General features: G+C 44.5%; 1 protein-coding gene across 3 annotated transcripts; it reads left to right on the forward strand.

Annotated features, from left to right (window-relative positions):
* Positions 1–237: 237 nt before the first annotated feature.
* LOC103721469 lies at positions 238–14,748 on the forward strand. Of its 3 annotated transcripts, none has more exons than XM_039125749.1 (16): positions 238–548; positions 1,821–1,927; positions 2,023–2,128; positions 2,207–2,248; positions 2,528–2,638; positions 9,197–9,280; positions 9,349–9,467; positions 9,636–9,737; positions 10,210–10,326; positions 10,418–10,483; positions 10,916–10,982; positions 11,921–11,974; positions 12,618–12,707; positions 13,873–13,932; positions 14,021–14,056; positions 14,371–14,748. In XM_039125749.1, the coding sequence occupies exons 3-16, from the start codon at positions 2,039–2,041 to the stop codon at positions 14,470–14,472; spliced, it is 1,140 nt and encodes a 379-aa protein (XP_038981677.1). In that variant the 5' UTR covers positions 238–548; positions 1,821–1,927; positions 2,023–2,038; the 3' UTR covers positions 14,473–14,748. The 3 variants fall into 3 exon arrangements, with proteins under 3 accessions (XP_038981677.1, XP_038981678.1, XP_026665977.2); XM_039125750.1 differs by having other exon boundaries at positions 238–471; XM_026810176.2 differs by lacking the exon at positions 238–548 and having other exon boundaries at positions 1,784–1,928; positions 2,025–2,128.
* Positions 14,749–15,011: the final 263 nt, after the last annotated feature.

Raw genomic sequence — 15,011 nt, forward strand, 5'->3', positions numbered from 1 at the left:
ACAATCAGTTCACGAATTATTTTTTAATGCATCAATTTGAAACCAACGGAAAAAAAGATATTTACAGCAATTATTAAGAAAAGGTAACAATGTCCGATCCGATGTATCGGGCGGCCGATGTTTCAGGATCTATCAGCACGTATTCTTAAGTGGCCGAGATCTCGATGCGGGGCCCACGGTGTCAGAGGTAACAAAAAGGGCTTTAAAATAATCTGCCGAGCGCCACCCGTCCGCAGCGCGAGCTCTTGCAGCGCGCTCTCGGGAGACATCTTTAAACCCAAGAGAAGCAAACCAAGAAAAAAAAAAAAACCAAGAAATCAAGGGGAAAAAAAAACCCTCCTTCCTCCTTTCTCTCTCTTGGAGCGTCGAAGGTGTCGCCTGACCGCTGGGATCCGTCGGAGATCGGGAGCCGTTGGCCGGGGATAGCAGCTCGTACGGCTGGAGGATGACGCGCATCGCCGGATTTCCGCCGTAGCTCCTCGAATCTCTTGTCGCGAGCTCAAGTTTCAACTATTCCGCCTGTTTTTATTTTTAACTTTTATTTTTAGGTAATTTCCGGATTTTTTTAGGATCTATTTTGGCTGAGTTTGAGCCCTATTAAGAGATTTTAGGTTGTTCTTGGTCTCATGGGGTTCGCATCGTTTGGTCTTTCTAAGTCGGGTAGCTATTCGAGAATGACGGTCATGGTTAGCAATTCCCCCTTTTTTGTTATTTCGACCAGAATAGAGATTGTGGGTATTTGTTAGCCGAGATAGGCTGGAAAGGACGCGGAACTGTTGGAAAGATTCGGTTTTGGTCGACAAAATCTAAATTCGGTTTTAGTCTTAGCGAAAGCACGCAGCTGGAACTTTTTGTTTGTGGATTTTATTCGCATACTGAGAGCAAAATATAATGTTTGGGATTCTACCACCACGATATTGTCAAGTCTTCCTTTTCAAAGAGGATATATATATATATATATATATATATATATATATATATATATATATATATACTCAATTTATTTTAATGTATGTTTCTTTTACTACCTTTTACAGATGCGGATTCGATTTTTTTTTCTTTGGTTAGGAAGAATTGGGTTCTTTTATTTGCGTCATAAGTCCAATATGATGTTTGATGTATTCATATTAACGGGTTTGGAGACGTTGTTAAAATCCGTTTCTTTAATTCCCGTTTTTGTTTGTTTCCGTGGAGAGAAGTACAGATTTGTTAACAGATTCGTTGCTTCAAATGGATGCCGAAATTGCCAGGAGAACCGGAAACGAAACAAGTGGCGTTGTGTTTATAGAAAGTGGTCCTTTTGTCAGTGGAGGCCGGTAGTTCTATTCAACAGTTGGCCTTTCCCTGTAGTTCCTTAGTAAACCGGAAGTACTTTGGATTTTATTTCTCTATTAGTGACTGGTGTTTTCTCTTGGCACCTAATGTTGAAGATGACCGTTTCGTTTCTTTTCCTTTTCTCTCATATGTTTTCCTGATGGACACTCTTCACAATTCCGAGCATGAGCTATCAGTTCTTTTTGCTGTACTAGTTTAGTTTCCATGCTTCTCGCATCATTATTAAGTGTCATAATAGTAATCTTTATCTCATCATGTTTGATCGTTATTTAGTTATATTCAAATTTTTGGCAATATATATTTGCCAGTTTGAGGGGATTGCACCTATTTCAACTTCCACGCAAGGCATGTTTCATGCTCATTGGATTTGGATTTGATTTCTAATTGATGGTTCTTCTTGTCAGGATGGCATAAACTAACTGAATGGAATTAATTATTTATTTTCACCCAATGTTCTCTTATAAATATTTGTCATGTTGCATCAGACTATTTTCTCAAGAACAAATATCAACTGCTGATTTTTTATCCGGCATCGTTTTGCCTTTTGAAGGCTGCGGCATATGATGGATTTATAAGAACCTTATGGGATAAGGTTAGTTTCTAAATCATGTCAATGTGAAAGCATAACCATCAGCCATAGGTTTGATATAGGGTATCAAAGACTTAATCTTACACTGCTAAATCCAGGAAATGCCAGTGGAAGATGAAACAGAAACTATACCTCTCAGTTCTGTCTGTAGTTATGTTATGCATCTTCTATACGACAACAAATTTTCAATATCAACAGACCGAGGTATTTTTTGTGAATATTTTTTTCCTCCTTTTTGTATATTTTTATTTGGTTGCTGAATATATTTTGTTAAATGTGCAGTTTGAAGCAAGATCACACCCTTTTGATTCTGATTTACTGACGGTATCAGCAGTTCCTTACCATTTTAAATTCACTGCTCTCTTTATAGGAAAGAGCAGGCAATGACACTTTGGTCATGGTCTCTGTTAACTCATGTTTTTTCATTCTTAAATATCTGGGCATGCCATAAATGCAAATTAATGCTCACTTAAGCTATCCGAATTTACATTCACAGACATACAAATATATGTTGTGTATCATAAAGCTGCACTCTTTTGAAAATTTAATTGTCTTGCAAACCAAACACTTAATTACTAAATATACTATATTTCTCTAATCCAGGAATCTGACATGACTACCTCAAGAATTGGTTACTTACCCCGTGGCATAGTGCACTCAAATTCTGACATGGAATTAAAGCCTCTGTGGGTCACAAAAAATTCAGGGAGCAAGGTTAGTACTGGCTGCAAAGATGCATTGCTCTGCGATTCTGTCCACCTTTCTGCCTGTTCCTAATTCCATTTGTTATTTCTTTAGTCTTAAGGATCATTTAGTTTATTGGCCTCTCTGATTTACAAATCATTATGTATCCTCTAGTTAAGGTTGTTGATTTAAAGCAGCAATGCAATAAAGGAAATTAATTATTCCTACCCAGCTATCTGCTGTTGGCCATAAAAACTGCTTTGCTCCTGCAAGGGGATTGTCTTCATCATGTGGAGCATTTTGAGACATCTCTATCACTTTTAGACCTCCAATTAAAGGACATCCTTAAACTCTAGGTGATGCTCATTTTTCACCTTGTGATACCAAATGTTGTGGTTGAAATCTGGCCTGAGGGTGACCACGTCGGAGGAGTCAGAGGAGCTACTGGGCGGGCCGGAGAAAGGATACCACCTTCCGTGTGCCGGCATACCTGCACAAAGCCTCACCGGTGGATTCCGGTGAGGGCCCTCTGATGCTTAAGTTAGAGTGGATCTTAGTTAGTTCAAAAGTCCTCAGGCGTTACCTGATGTGGGCTATTTATAGTCCCAGCAAAGTTGCCCAGGTGGCGGAGGTATGACCCATCCTCATTATGAGAGGAGATGATCTTGGCCAGGTGGCGTGCAGCCAGGGTTTGCTTGAGGTGCACGATGTGGGCCGTTCTTGTAAACGGCATGGCATTGACAGAGGTGGCAGGGTATGGCACTTGGTAGCAAGGCATGGCCTCTGGTCGACAGGTCATGGAGTGGCCAGCAAGCAAAACATGACGCGATGAGGTTGCAATGTACGACCACGTGTGCGGGCATAGGCGCGCGTGGGTGCGCAAATGGATGCGGTCGTGGATGAGGTCGGGCTCGCTTGGAGGCCGCAGCATATACTTGGCGAAGTCAGCTTGGTGAGCATTGAGGTCAGGCCGACTTGGGGGCCGCGACATGTTTGGTGAGGTCGGCTGGCGGACTCTGAGGTCGGCCTAGTCTCCTCGGCTCTTAGTTGACTTTGCAGGGGACCCCCACTTAGATTGGAGCGCAATTACTTGCGGTCGATGGGGTCGTCGTAGATACCTGGTGCCCCGAGCTCGGGTCGGGGCGCGTCGTCGAGGATACTTGGTGCCTCGAGCTTGGGTTGGGGTGCATCGTCGAAGATACTTGCGAACGGTCGACGGAGCTTCTTGGATTCTTGGTTGACACTGCAGGGCGCCCCGAGCTTAGGCCGGGGACGTCATCGTGGATGCCTGCGGCCGACGGAGCCTCTTCAGCTCTTGGTCGGCACTGTAGGGCGCCCTGAGCTTAAGCTCGGGACGTCATTATGTCATCAAAGAAGGTTAATGCAGGTCGTGGCAGCGACTTGATTTGTGGGAAGGGGCCGAGGTCAGCTTGGCCTTCGATGAGGTCCAAGATCTGGCCTGCTCGGCGCTAAGGTCTGCCTGGCCGGAATGGGGGGGGGGTCCCATGCTGGGTAGGACGATCCATTTTGCCCCCCGACTTCCGAGTCCGAGTTGTCTTTTGGCTCGGACGAAGGAAGTAGTCGAACTGTCGATCGTCCTGTACTATAGCCCGATGCTCATGAAGATGTATGCGCCGAGCAGGGTACACTTCTTGTATTTTTAGGGCTGATGGCTTCAGGCCGAGCTTTCCGAGCTGAGCTTGGGTGGCTTGAGTTGCCACATCATCCCAAGCGGAAACGATTGAGGGAGCTCTTTAATGCATCACGTGCGCGCTCCCTTTCGAGGCATAGCCTACGGAAACGCGAGGAGCCAATCATTAATGTTCCGTCGGCTCGCCTGACAGAACGCGAGGAGCCAATGTCTCGTTAGCATTGCCTGGTGGAACGCGAGGAGCCAATTATTGATGCCTCGTCCCTCGAGGTGGCTACTATGATGGCTTTGGCGTTTAATGCCGCGATTCGGGAAGATCCATTGGGGGAGCTTTCGAGACTGCCACGCGGCGAGGTCCGGCTGCTTGGCTGCCCGGGTTAGCCGATCAGAGCCATTGAAGTAGGCTATATAAGGCCTTGAGGAGGCCCTAGGGCTCCTATTCGACCTTTCTTGCTCTCGCCCTCCTTCTCGGCCACCATTGCTGTTGTTCCCGAGTTCTTCCTCGGGTGTTCTTGGAGCTTTCCGACGGATTTCGCGGCGGATTCCTCTCTTTTTTTAGTTATCTTCTCCGGCGAAATCTCGGGTAGGTGTTCTTTTCCTTCTCGGTCGCTTGGAGAGTTGTTCTTCTTCTTTTTCTCTTTTCCCTGATTTTCTGTAAGAAAGGCAATGGGATCGCCTACAAGAGCCTTTATGGTTAGCATAGGTTCATCTCAAACTCGGGCTTCTTCGGGTACGGAGGAGGTCGAGCTCGAGGTGGACCACAACTCGAGTGGAGTTGGCTCGAGTGTGATCGAAGAGGAGCTGGGCTTGATTCAGGCTCGGTTCATCTTCCCCAGGGAGTTCATTCTTGAGCTCTCGGGACCTGGGGGTCGGGTCACCGATCCTCCTAGAGGTCGGATCGGAGTATATGTAGAGATACTCTGAGAAGGCCTGAGGTTTTTATTTTATGGGTTTGTGAACGAACTTCTGGCGACTTATCACCTTGTTCCCGCGCAGCTTGCTCCAAACTCGTGGAGGATGATTATTGGCTTCCTCGCTCTCTGTCTTGCCCATGATCTTCCTACCTCGCTCTCTGTCTTCCTCGAGCTCAATTGGACGAGCTGGGGTTCGACGTATTTGTTGATGAAGCATACTCCGTCAGTATCATGGTAAGTAATGTCATACCCTCGCTTTTTATATTTCTTCTAAGTGCTTGACCTCGGCTAATATATTGTCTCTTGTGTCAGTTTCTCCACATAGTTGACATGCCGGCATTCGACGCATCCAACTTTCGGGGAGGGATGAGGGTGCTTCGGTCGAGGTTGGTGGCTACGAAGCGGCGGAGACATGAGGCCGAGGCTCGGGCGACAGCCGCCGAGCAGCAACAGCAAGGGGCCGAGCAGTGGGCGACGGCTGCTGAGTGGCAGTAGCAGGAGGCCGAGGAGAGGGCGGCGGCTGTCGAGCAGCGGCAGCAAAAGGCCGAGAAGAAGGTAAGGGCGGCTGAAGCTCTGATCGAACCCAGACTGGCCCAAATTCAGAAAATGGAGGTTGAGCACGCCCGAGCTTGTTCGGCCGCCGAAAGCCGCATCTCCGAACTTGAAGCTGCAATGGGCGGCCAGAGGCACGAAGCCAAAGTTCTGAGGCTGAGGGCCGAGCGATTTGAAAGGCTTGCTGAGGAGCAAGTTTGGGAGGCCGTCCAGAATTTCCGCTAGTCCGAAGAATATATAGATGAGCTGGCGGAGGGGGCGACTGATGCCCTGATCCGAGGTTTTGAAAATTGCCGTGATCAGGCTCAGAGGTTTTACCCTGAGGTTGACTTCAATAGTCTTCGCCCATGCCTGCCTGGGGCCACCGAAGCAACGATCGCGGCTGAAGTAAGCGAGCTCATCGCCAATGCGGACAATACTGAGGTCGCTGCCGAGGCCGGGACTGAGGCTGAAGCTGCCGCCCAAGCTGATTGAGTTCTCTCCCTTTTGCTTGTATTTTCTTCTTTTTTATTCTTGTAAGGTCGACCATTTAGGCCTTTCTGTAGTTGACCATTATGTATTCAGTCCGACCTCAAGGTCGGCTTCTTTTGTACTCGGCCGTTGGCCTTTTAGCATCAATGAAATGTACCTCTTTGGCACTTTGTATCTTTGAGATTTGGCTAAGTATTTGAGCTCATTTTGCTTTATGTCTTGTGCTGAATCTTTGTGTTCGGCCAACAAAATCCGAACTGCATAGCTTAGGTGCTGGCCTAGTTTTCACCTAACTAGGCAACTTTGGCCAAGTCCTAGTGCTTGGCATCCACTCCCAGCTTAGATATAACCTTATTAAGTTGGTGAAGAGTTCACGGCTTCCGAGCTCGTCCGTTGGCGCACTTTAGGCGCCTAGGTTGGGCACCAGGCCTGCTTCAGACCTTTGCACAAAGACTGAGCTCGGGGCCTTGCTTTAGCTTTTGAACTGTAGCTTGCTAGGGCGTCTTTTAGATAGAAGGCCATTGTAAGCTTTAATGCTTTTCGACTTTGTAGATTTTTGTAGACTTCAACTTGGGCGCTCGAACCAAGGTCGGATCGGCCTCAAATTTTTTCTGAGATCGAGGGAGTCTTGTTCGCCCGCGGTCGACGTAGCAGGGCACCCTGCGGTTGTGGGAGCCTCTTTGGCTTGCGATTGACACAACGCAAGGCGCCCCAATCTTGGGTCGGGGCGCGTCGTCGTATGTTGTCGCATACTTCTGCGGTCGCTGGAGCTCTTTGGCTCGCAACTGACACAACGCAGGGTGCCCTGAGCTCGGGCCGGGGCGCGTCGTCGTAGATACTTGGCGCCCTGAGCTCGGTCGAGGCGCGTCCCTCCATTGGAACAGGAGCTACCCTACTCCCCCCAAAAAATGCTAAAACGGGGGCGTGACGGATACTTGGCGCCCCGAGCTCGGGTCGGGCCGCATCGTAGAAGATACTTGGCGCCCCGAGCTCGGGTCGGGCTGCATCGTAGAAGAAGATACTTGGCGCTCCGAGCTCGGGTTGGAGCTCGGGGCGTCGGGTCGGGCCGCGTCGTCGAAGATACTTGGCGCCCTGAGCTCGGGTCGGAGTGTGTCGTCGAAGTCGCGGGTCGTGTCATAGACACAATCGAAGCATGTCGAACCCATTAAGGCATTTTAGAGACATTTTGAAGAAGTCCCCATGGATTGTTTTTATTGATAATACATTCTGAGATCATCAGAGTTCCAACCTTGAGGGGCTAAAGTCCTGTCCGGATGGTGTTGATGATGCCCGTGACGGGACAGTAGTCATTTCGCTCCTCGCACGGCTTGGGGATTTGTTCCTCGGGCTCCCTCCTGTCGGTTTGATCATAGACAAACCGACCCAACCGACCTCGGCGGATGAGTGCCTCGATCTCATCACGGAGCTGGTAGCAGTCCTCTATATCATGGCCCTGATCTTTATGGAAGCGGCAGTGTTTGCCCGAGCGCTTCCGCGACTCCGACGGTCGCATCTTTGATAGGGGTTGGAGGTAGCCACGACCCTCAATCTCCATGAGGATCTTTGTCCGGGTGGATGTGAGGGGAGTATACTTTCCAAACTTCTGAAGGGGAGCGTACTTCTCGGGCTTTTGGAGGGGAGACCTCGGGCGAGCCGGGCTCTTGGGCCGAGGAGGATCTCTCTTGTGCTGGAGGATCTACTTCTTGGTTGGTCGCACTCCCTTTCGTCGGCAATCGTGCGTGGCGTGGCAGGAGAGTGACATCGTGAGCACCGTCCTGAGGACTCGCACCTGCGAGGAGGGAGGGCAGGCCAGGCTACTGCGTGCTGGAGGCCTTGAACGGCCGCAGTGAGTATCTGGACTTGTTGAATGAGCAGATTAAGCTGCTCTGGCTGGACCTGAGTAGTTTGGTCCGCTGGTGCAGGTGCCACAGGGGGTGGGCTTTGAAGCGAGTTGCCAGCAAGCAAAGCATGACGCAATGAGATTGCAATGTACGGCCACATGTGCGGGCATAGGCGCGCGCGTGGGTGCGCGCGTGGATGCGGCCGTGGACGAGGTCGGGCTCGCTTGGAGGCCACAACATATACTTGGCGTAGTCAGCTCGGTGAGCACTGAGGTCGGGCCGACTTGGGGGCCGCAACATGTTTGGTGAGATCGGCTTGACGAACTTTGAGGTCGCCTCCTCGGCTCTTAGTTGACTCTACAGGGCGCCTCTACTCAAATCGGGATGCAATTACCTGCGGTTGATGGGGTCGTCGTAGATACTTGGTGCCCCAAGCTCGAGTCGGGGCACGTCGTCGAGGATACTTGGTGCCCTGAGCTCGGGTCGGGGCGCATCGTCGAAGATACTTGCGAACGGTTGACGGGGCCTCTTGGATTTTTGGTCGACACTGTAGGGCGCCCCGAGCTCAGGCCCGGGACGTCATCGTGGATGCCTGCGGCCGACGGAGCTTCTTCGGCTCTTGGTCGACACTGCAGGGCGCCCCGAGCTTAAGCCCGGGACGTCATTATGTCATCAAAGAAGGTTGCTGCAGGTCGTGGCAGCGACTTGATTTGTGGGAAGGGGCCAAGGTCAGCTCGGCCTTCGACGAGGTCCGAGATCTGGCCTGCTCAGTGCTAAGGTCTACTTGGCTGGAATGGTGTGGTCCCACGCTAGGGTAGGACGATCCATTTTGCCCCCCATCACCAAGTTTTTCAATTCACAGCGGACTCGATTTCTAAATTGGTGCCATGACCTTGGTAGTATTTTATTAGATTAACCTCCTATAAGTGTGAAAGGCTCTCTCTGATACAGACTAATTAGGTACAAGATTTCACATATCCTCCGCAATGGTAGTATTTATATAACAACATTTTTCTTCCATAGCACAATAGGTTTGGTAAGTTATAATTTTTATGATCCTTAGTTATATAAGAACAGTTTTCTTCCATAGTGCTATTGGTTTGGCAAGTCATAAATTTTATGATCCTTAGGGTGATGCACGATTGCTACATGTTTGCAGGAGCTTGATCAGAGTCATCAGAACCTACTTGCAATTCCTGTTGGCATAAAGCAGAAGAAAAACGTGGATGCCATTGTCTTGAAGGTATTATCGCACTTTTGTTGTGTGTATTTTTACATGTTCAATTCATCTTCTAATTTTAGAGTGTGCAGTTTCTTCCAGAGAATTTTACAGTTATACTGTTCCACTATGATGGGAATGTTGATGGATGGCATGATCTCCATTGGAGTAATAGCGTTATCCATATAGCTGCTCCTAACCAAACAAAATGGTGAGGTTTTAAAGGTGCTGAGATTCTATTCATTACAAAATGTGAAAAATTTTATATATTATAAGTTTGAATACAACTTTTTATTTTATCTTAGCCAGAATTTTTTGATCAGCTTCTTTTGGCATCAATATTACTGTGATTTTATGCAACATTTCTGCTGCATTCCAGGTGGTTTGCAAAACGCTTCCTGCACCCAGATGTTGTCTCTACATACGATTATATATTTCTTTGGGATGAAGATCTGGGTGTAGCAAATTTCCACCCTGGAAGGTATGTTTTAGTTGCATGAGCATAAAAGTTTAGATTTTCTGATCCAGTGGGAACATGACGTATTCAAAGAGTTCCCCCCTCTGTTCTAATTATATTAAAAATTGTGAGGAAAGTGGAAGGATTCAAGAGACAAAGTACTGAAACTTGGCGTTTCTGTTTTGCCTGTCTTCTAATCTATTTTGCATGGATGTTAAAGGAACAAGAATGAGGGTTAGGTCATGGGCACTAGCATGAGTTGTGCAACAGTTTGAGATGATCATGATGGCAGCTATGACTGGGAGTTGGCTTACATGTGAGAGACCCATAATGTTGTGCCATTTTGGATGCCCAAGGCCTAACCCTAACCAAAGGATTTATCTGAGTATAGGAAGCTAAAAAAGCTCCATGTCTGCACACAATGTGTGTGCTTGTGCGTATCTGATTTTTTTGCTTTATTAAATATTGTTGTTTCTTAAGATGGTTTCCCTTCTAGGTACCTACAAATTATGAAATCAGAAGGATTGGAGATTTCACAACCAGCGTTAGACCCCAAGCTGTCTGAAATACATCACCGGATAACCATTCGTCGAAAGAAAGGGAAGGTCCACAGGTAAAGGATATCCTCTTCTATGAGACTTTTGGCGCGTGGATGGTCAATATAATTGTTTCTAACATTGAAACTAATTGTTATGTTTTTGTAGGAGAGTTTATGGTACTCGAGGCAGTGGATATTGTTCAAGTGCTAGTGAGGGCCCCCCATGTACTGGGTATGCTTGTTTTAATAATGTACTTAAGTAATATCTTGTCCAGTCTATTATCTCTGTCTTTGCTGAGTGGTCCATTGTCATGAATGGCAAGTCATATATAGAAGCATCACTCATAGGCAAGGGTTGCTATAGTTACTATTCTATAAGGAAATTGTTAACTCTTCATACTTTACGGATCATGTACGGTCCATAAAAGTTTGAATAATTCATCAATATCAAAATCCTAGATTTAGCATTTCGGACAAGACTGCCTTTGTAAAACCTTAAAGGCCTATTGGTGGATAGGAAGATCAATCTCTACACTTTTTGGTGCATGCTTCTGCTACATGGATAAATCCTCCAATCTCTGTATATCTGGAAGGAGCCGAAGTGAAATCTACTGTTTTCATCAAAAAAATGGCCTCCTCTCGTGATTTCTAACCTGTTTTTCAGATGGGTAGAGGGCATGGCACCAGTATTTTCAAGAGCTGCCTGGCGTTGTGCATGGTATCTTATCCAGGTGAGATTTAACATTATTGGTCTGCCTCAAGGCTTGCCAAAAAAACTACTTTGTAGTGATTCCTGATCATTTGATATCTTCTTCCATTTTCCACAAATAATTTGTGCTCATGATTTATTTTGAAATGGAGTTCTGTGTATTTTGCTAACTATTTCTTAAATATTTAGCATTGAAATTAACAGCCATTAAATCACTATCAGGCCGTTGAAGATTCATCCTGATGATCTTGATCTACAACCCTTAAAACCTAAATAACAAAAAAAATGTGTTTTCAGGTTCCTCTTGTGCATTGGTTGAATGCAATTTGACTTTTAATGGTATGTTACATATTCTGTTAATATATGTAGTTTAGAAGCATGCAAACCTATTGAATTTTGATTCATGCATCTTTTAAGATGCATAGATCATGATCAAAGTAGATTTTCAAATTATGTGTGCTATCATAGATATTCATATAGCAGCATTATCCTTGCTTTCTATGTTTAAGCTTGCTTGATGCATAGGCATGACATACATTGTTGACCCCTTCCCTAACAATTTGTGCATTTGAGATCTAGTCGTAAGTTAACATGATATTAGAGCTAAGGGTTTAAATCCATATTTAGGCCCATTTTACATGTTTATTTTCTTGAGTCCTTTCTTCTCTTGACTTGTTCCTGGTCGAGTCATTCTTGACTCTTTCATACCTTCAGATGCATCATCCAGGCCGCATGTGAAGCGGGAGTGTTAAGGCATGACGTACATTGTTGCCCCATTACCTAATAGCTTAAACTTTTGAGTCTAATGGTTAGTTAATAGTGTGAAATGAAATTTTGGATGCCTTCGGGGAGGCATTAGATTAATTGAAAAATATAAAAAGGAGAAATAATTGATTACATTACCAATTAATTTAGGTTTTAGTAGGGTGGTAACTGATATTGATACTTTTCTTTGGACAGAATGATCTGATACACGGATGGGGCATGGATATGAAACTCGGGTATTGTGCTCAGGTTAGAGTTCTAAACTTTTTTTGATGAGTTAGCGGCCATGTTTGCTTCTGTTTTGTGGTGAATGATAATTTCTTACTCACATGCTTAATAAGGGTGTAATAGAAAGGCTGACCTCCAGGAAGTGCATATTTGCATGCAGAAGTGCCAGCTATTTCTTAAAGTTTATCTTCTCATATAACAAGGTTTAAAATTTGTTTGAGATTTTTTTGTAGTAATTACTGAAAATTGTCCAATAATATGCGATATGACTTTCTATCAAATTATATACAGTTCTTAGACATCAGGCTGACTATGATATCCTTGTCTGGTATAGCCTAGCCTTCTTGTGAGGTAATATGTTGTATCTCATATTCCCAGGGGTGATAGAATATCCAGTCTTTCCTCATTGTCTCGTCTGCATTTCTTAACGACACTTCTGCGACTTCAGGATGATGTAGTACACATCCACCATGCAAGTACTTTATACACTATATCAGTAGATCCAAATTTATATTCCTTGTTTTCTGCAAACAATCAACTAAAGGCACTTCTTTATGTCCAGAAAAACTTTTCTGGAATTGCTGCAGGTTACGTTTCAGTACTTATAGAAATGCATCATCATCTTGTCTATATTCAAATTTAAAATTCTGACATGTTTTTGTAGGGTGACCGAACTAAGAAGGTGGGAGTAATAGATAGTGAATATATTGTTCATCAAGGTGTAGAGACATTGGGTGGGTCCTCAAGTGAAAAGGTTAGTTGATATTTGCTTCATTTTTTTTCATTGAAATCAATGTTTGATAATATATTTCATTTTTGACTCGACAACTTGAGTAGTTGGGGGAATGGCTATATTCGATTCAATCAAATCCTTTTCCGGTCAGAACATAGCTATAATACTCAAGCTCTTTAAGACTGTTACAATGTAAAATTATAAAGTTCACATTTGGCTCGACAATTTGAATACTCGGGGGAAAATGGCTATATTCGATTCAACCAAATCATTTCCTGATCAGAATATAGCTCTTATGCTAAAGCTCTCTTAGATTGTTCCAGTGTAATATTATAAAGTTCACACTTAATCCATGGGCATGACCATGAAATTATGTTTCTAGAGTATATGAATATGACACTTAGCTACAAATGCTTGACTTAAAACAGTTCTTGGAAAACCATAAGTGTGAAAATCCTTGGGCACTACAATTCAAAATGGCGTGATTCCACTTTTTTGATGCTGTGGGAGAAGCTAGCTCGAACTATTATGATTAAGCATGAATTTAGATTTTTGATGACATGGAGATTTACAGCAATCTATGGTAAGGTATGAGGATATAGGTTTTAAGTTTGGCTGATTAATGGAGGTTTTCAACTGAAAAGGACATGCGATAAAAATTGGATACATTCTTCTTCTGAGAATGAAATGTAGAGTGAAACCAAATGATACATCTTAGATGTCAGCCTTAAGATTTCTTTATGACTGTAATCTAGAATATTATAAGCCATTTACATGCAATATATGATTTCCCAATCGGCTAAATGTATAGTCACAATCAACATATACCTGGGGAAGATTCTTATGGAGGGTCTTTATGTCATCCTGGTTCAGATTCCTGTATTGTGCCACTTATTTCTGGATATGTGTAAACTTGTATCTTTCCCTTTTCGCGAATGTTTGTTGAGCATTTCAGATCACTGGCTATGTATGTTCCAGTCCAGCAACATCACTTTGTCTACTGACTGAACTTCCGTAATTCTAATTATGTCTATTTTGCATTCTCTTCAAATAAATCCTTATCCAGTGGCTGATAAATTTGTCAATACTTGTGCCTTGGTTCCTCTCTCTCTTCTATGCTCTTGTTTTTACACCTTATTCTGTGTCCATATTTCAACATCGTAACATATGTTTGCCTCAATGTCAGAAAGCTGTTGGCCGGGCTTCTGGCAGATCTAAACGGTTGATTCCCAAGGCTACTTTGCAGGTATAGCATTGGCAGTAGTTGGAAATCTCTCCTATATCTGTTTCTTCTGGTTTGTGTATAATTTTCAGAATTTCTTTGTAATCCACAGAAGCGGGGAAGGACCCCATTTGATGCTCGGATTGAGGTGCGTGTAGTTAGCTCTCTGTTTAATGTATATACCACCTATTCCTCTTTGCTTAAACCATGCAGTATGCACCCCTCCCCTACCCACAGAGAAAGCAGAGGTCAGCTTAATCATGACCCAACATTACCTAGTAGCAATTAAAAATATGGCTGTTTGATGACACCGTTTGAAGGCGCATCGAAGCTGCCCTTTTTTCCTTGAAATTATTTTGCCTCTAGTACAACCTTCTCGATACCCCGCTTCAGAGAAATCATTTTCTCCCACTGATTCTGAATCACCTCTATCATTTTCTGCTGGCACTTTTTGTTTAGCAGATTAGGAGACGGTCCAAAGCAGAGCTTCAAAATTTTCAGGAACGATGGGATCAGGCTGCAAAAGAAGACAAGGATTGGGTCGATCCCTTTCAGAGTCATTAGAAGGAAGATCCCTGAACCACTGCCGTTTGATCGTATTTTCATTTCAGCGCATACCTTTTCCTCTTCCATTTGAATTAGATTATAAATTCTAAAGTTCTTTAGATGTATAAAAATATTTGTTCATTTTTTAGTGAGCTTATTTTTTTGAATCCTTTCAGACCTGTGTAGTGGAGTTTCAGATCAGTGTAACCGAAGAATTTTTCATTGTTTGAATTCAACAAAAAAAAAAAAAAATCATTTGAGGACAAGTGCAAAATGTCCCATATGATTTGTGAAGCCCATCTACTCAAGAACTGGCAGACATTTCACAGAGTTATTTCCAACCATGGTCCTTCAGGTCCCTTGAGCATTCTCACGTCGACATTGTGCTTCATGATCATTTGCTTAACGACTGCACAAAGAAGTCTGCATGGTTTCCAGCTTGCCGGGCTATCTCGTACGTGCTTTGCATATACCTTGCGATTGATATTTGATGGAATGATTTCTCGATAGGCGTGATGCGTTTAACATCCTTTTCTTGTTAATCTATGAGAACACAC

Source organism: Phoenix dactylifera, chromosome 4 (assembly GCF_009389715.1).
Source record: "Phoenix dactylifera cultivar Barhee BC4 chromosome 4, palm_55x_up_171113_PBpolish2nd_filt_p, whole genome shotgun sequence".
Lineage (NCBI taxonomy): Eukaryota > Viridiplantae > Streptophyta > Magnoliopsida > Arecales > Arecaceae > Phoenix > Phoenix dactylifera.

Excerpts from the sequence above, each read along its gene's own strand:
- LOC103721469 (XM_039125749.1), top strand. The coding sequence starts at position 2,039 with ATGAAACAGAAACTATACCTCTCAGTTCTGTCTGTAGTTATGTTATGC. Across the intron at positions 2,639-9,196 it reads CAAAAAATTCAGGGAGCAAG|GAGCTTGATCAGAGTCATCA; the intron begins GTTAGTACTGGC and ends ACATGTTTGCAG. Across the intron at positions 11,975-12,617 it reads AACTCGGGTATTGTGCTCAG|GGTGACCGAACTAAGAAGGT; the intron begins GTTAGAGTTCTA and ends ATGTTTTTGTAG.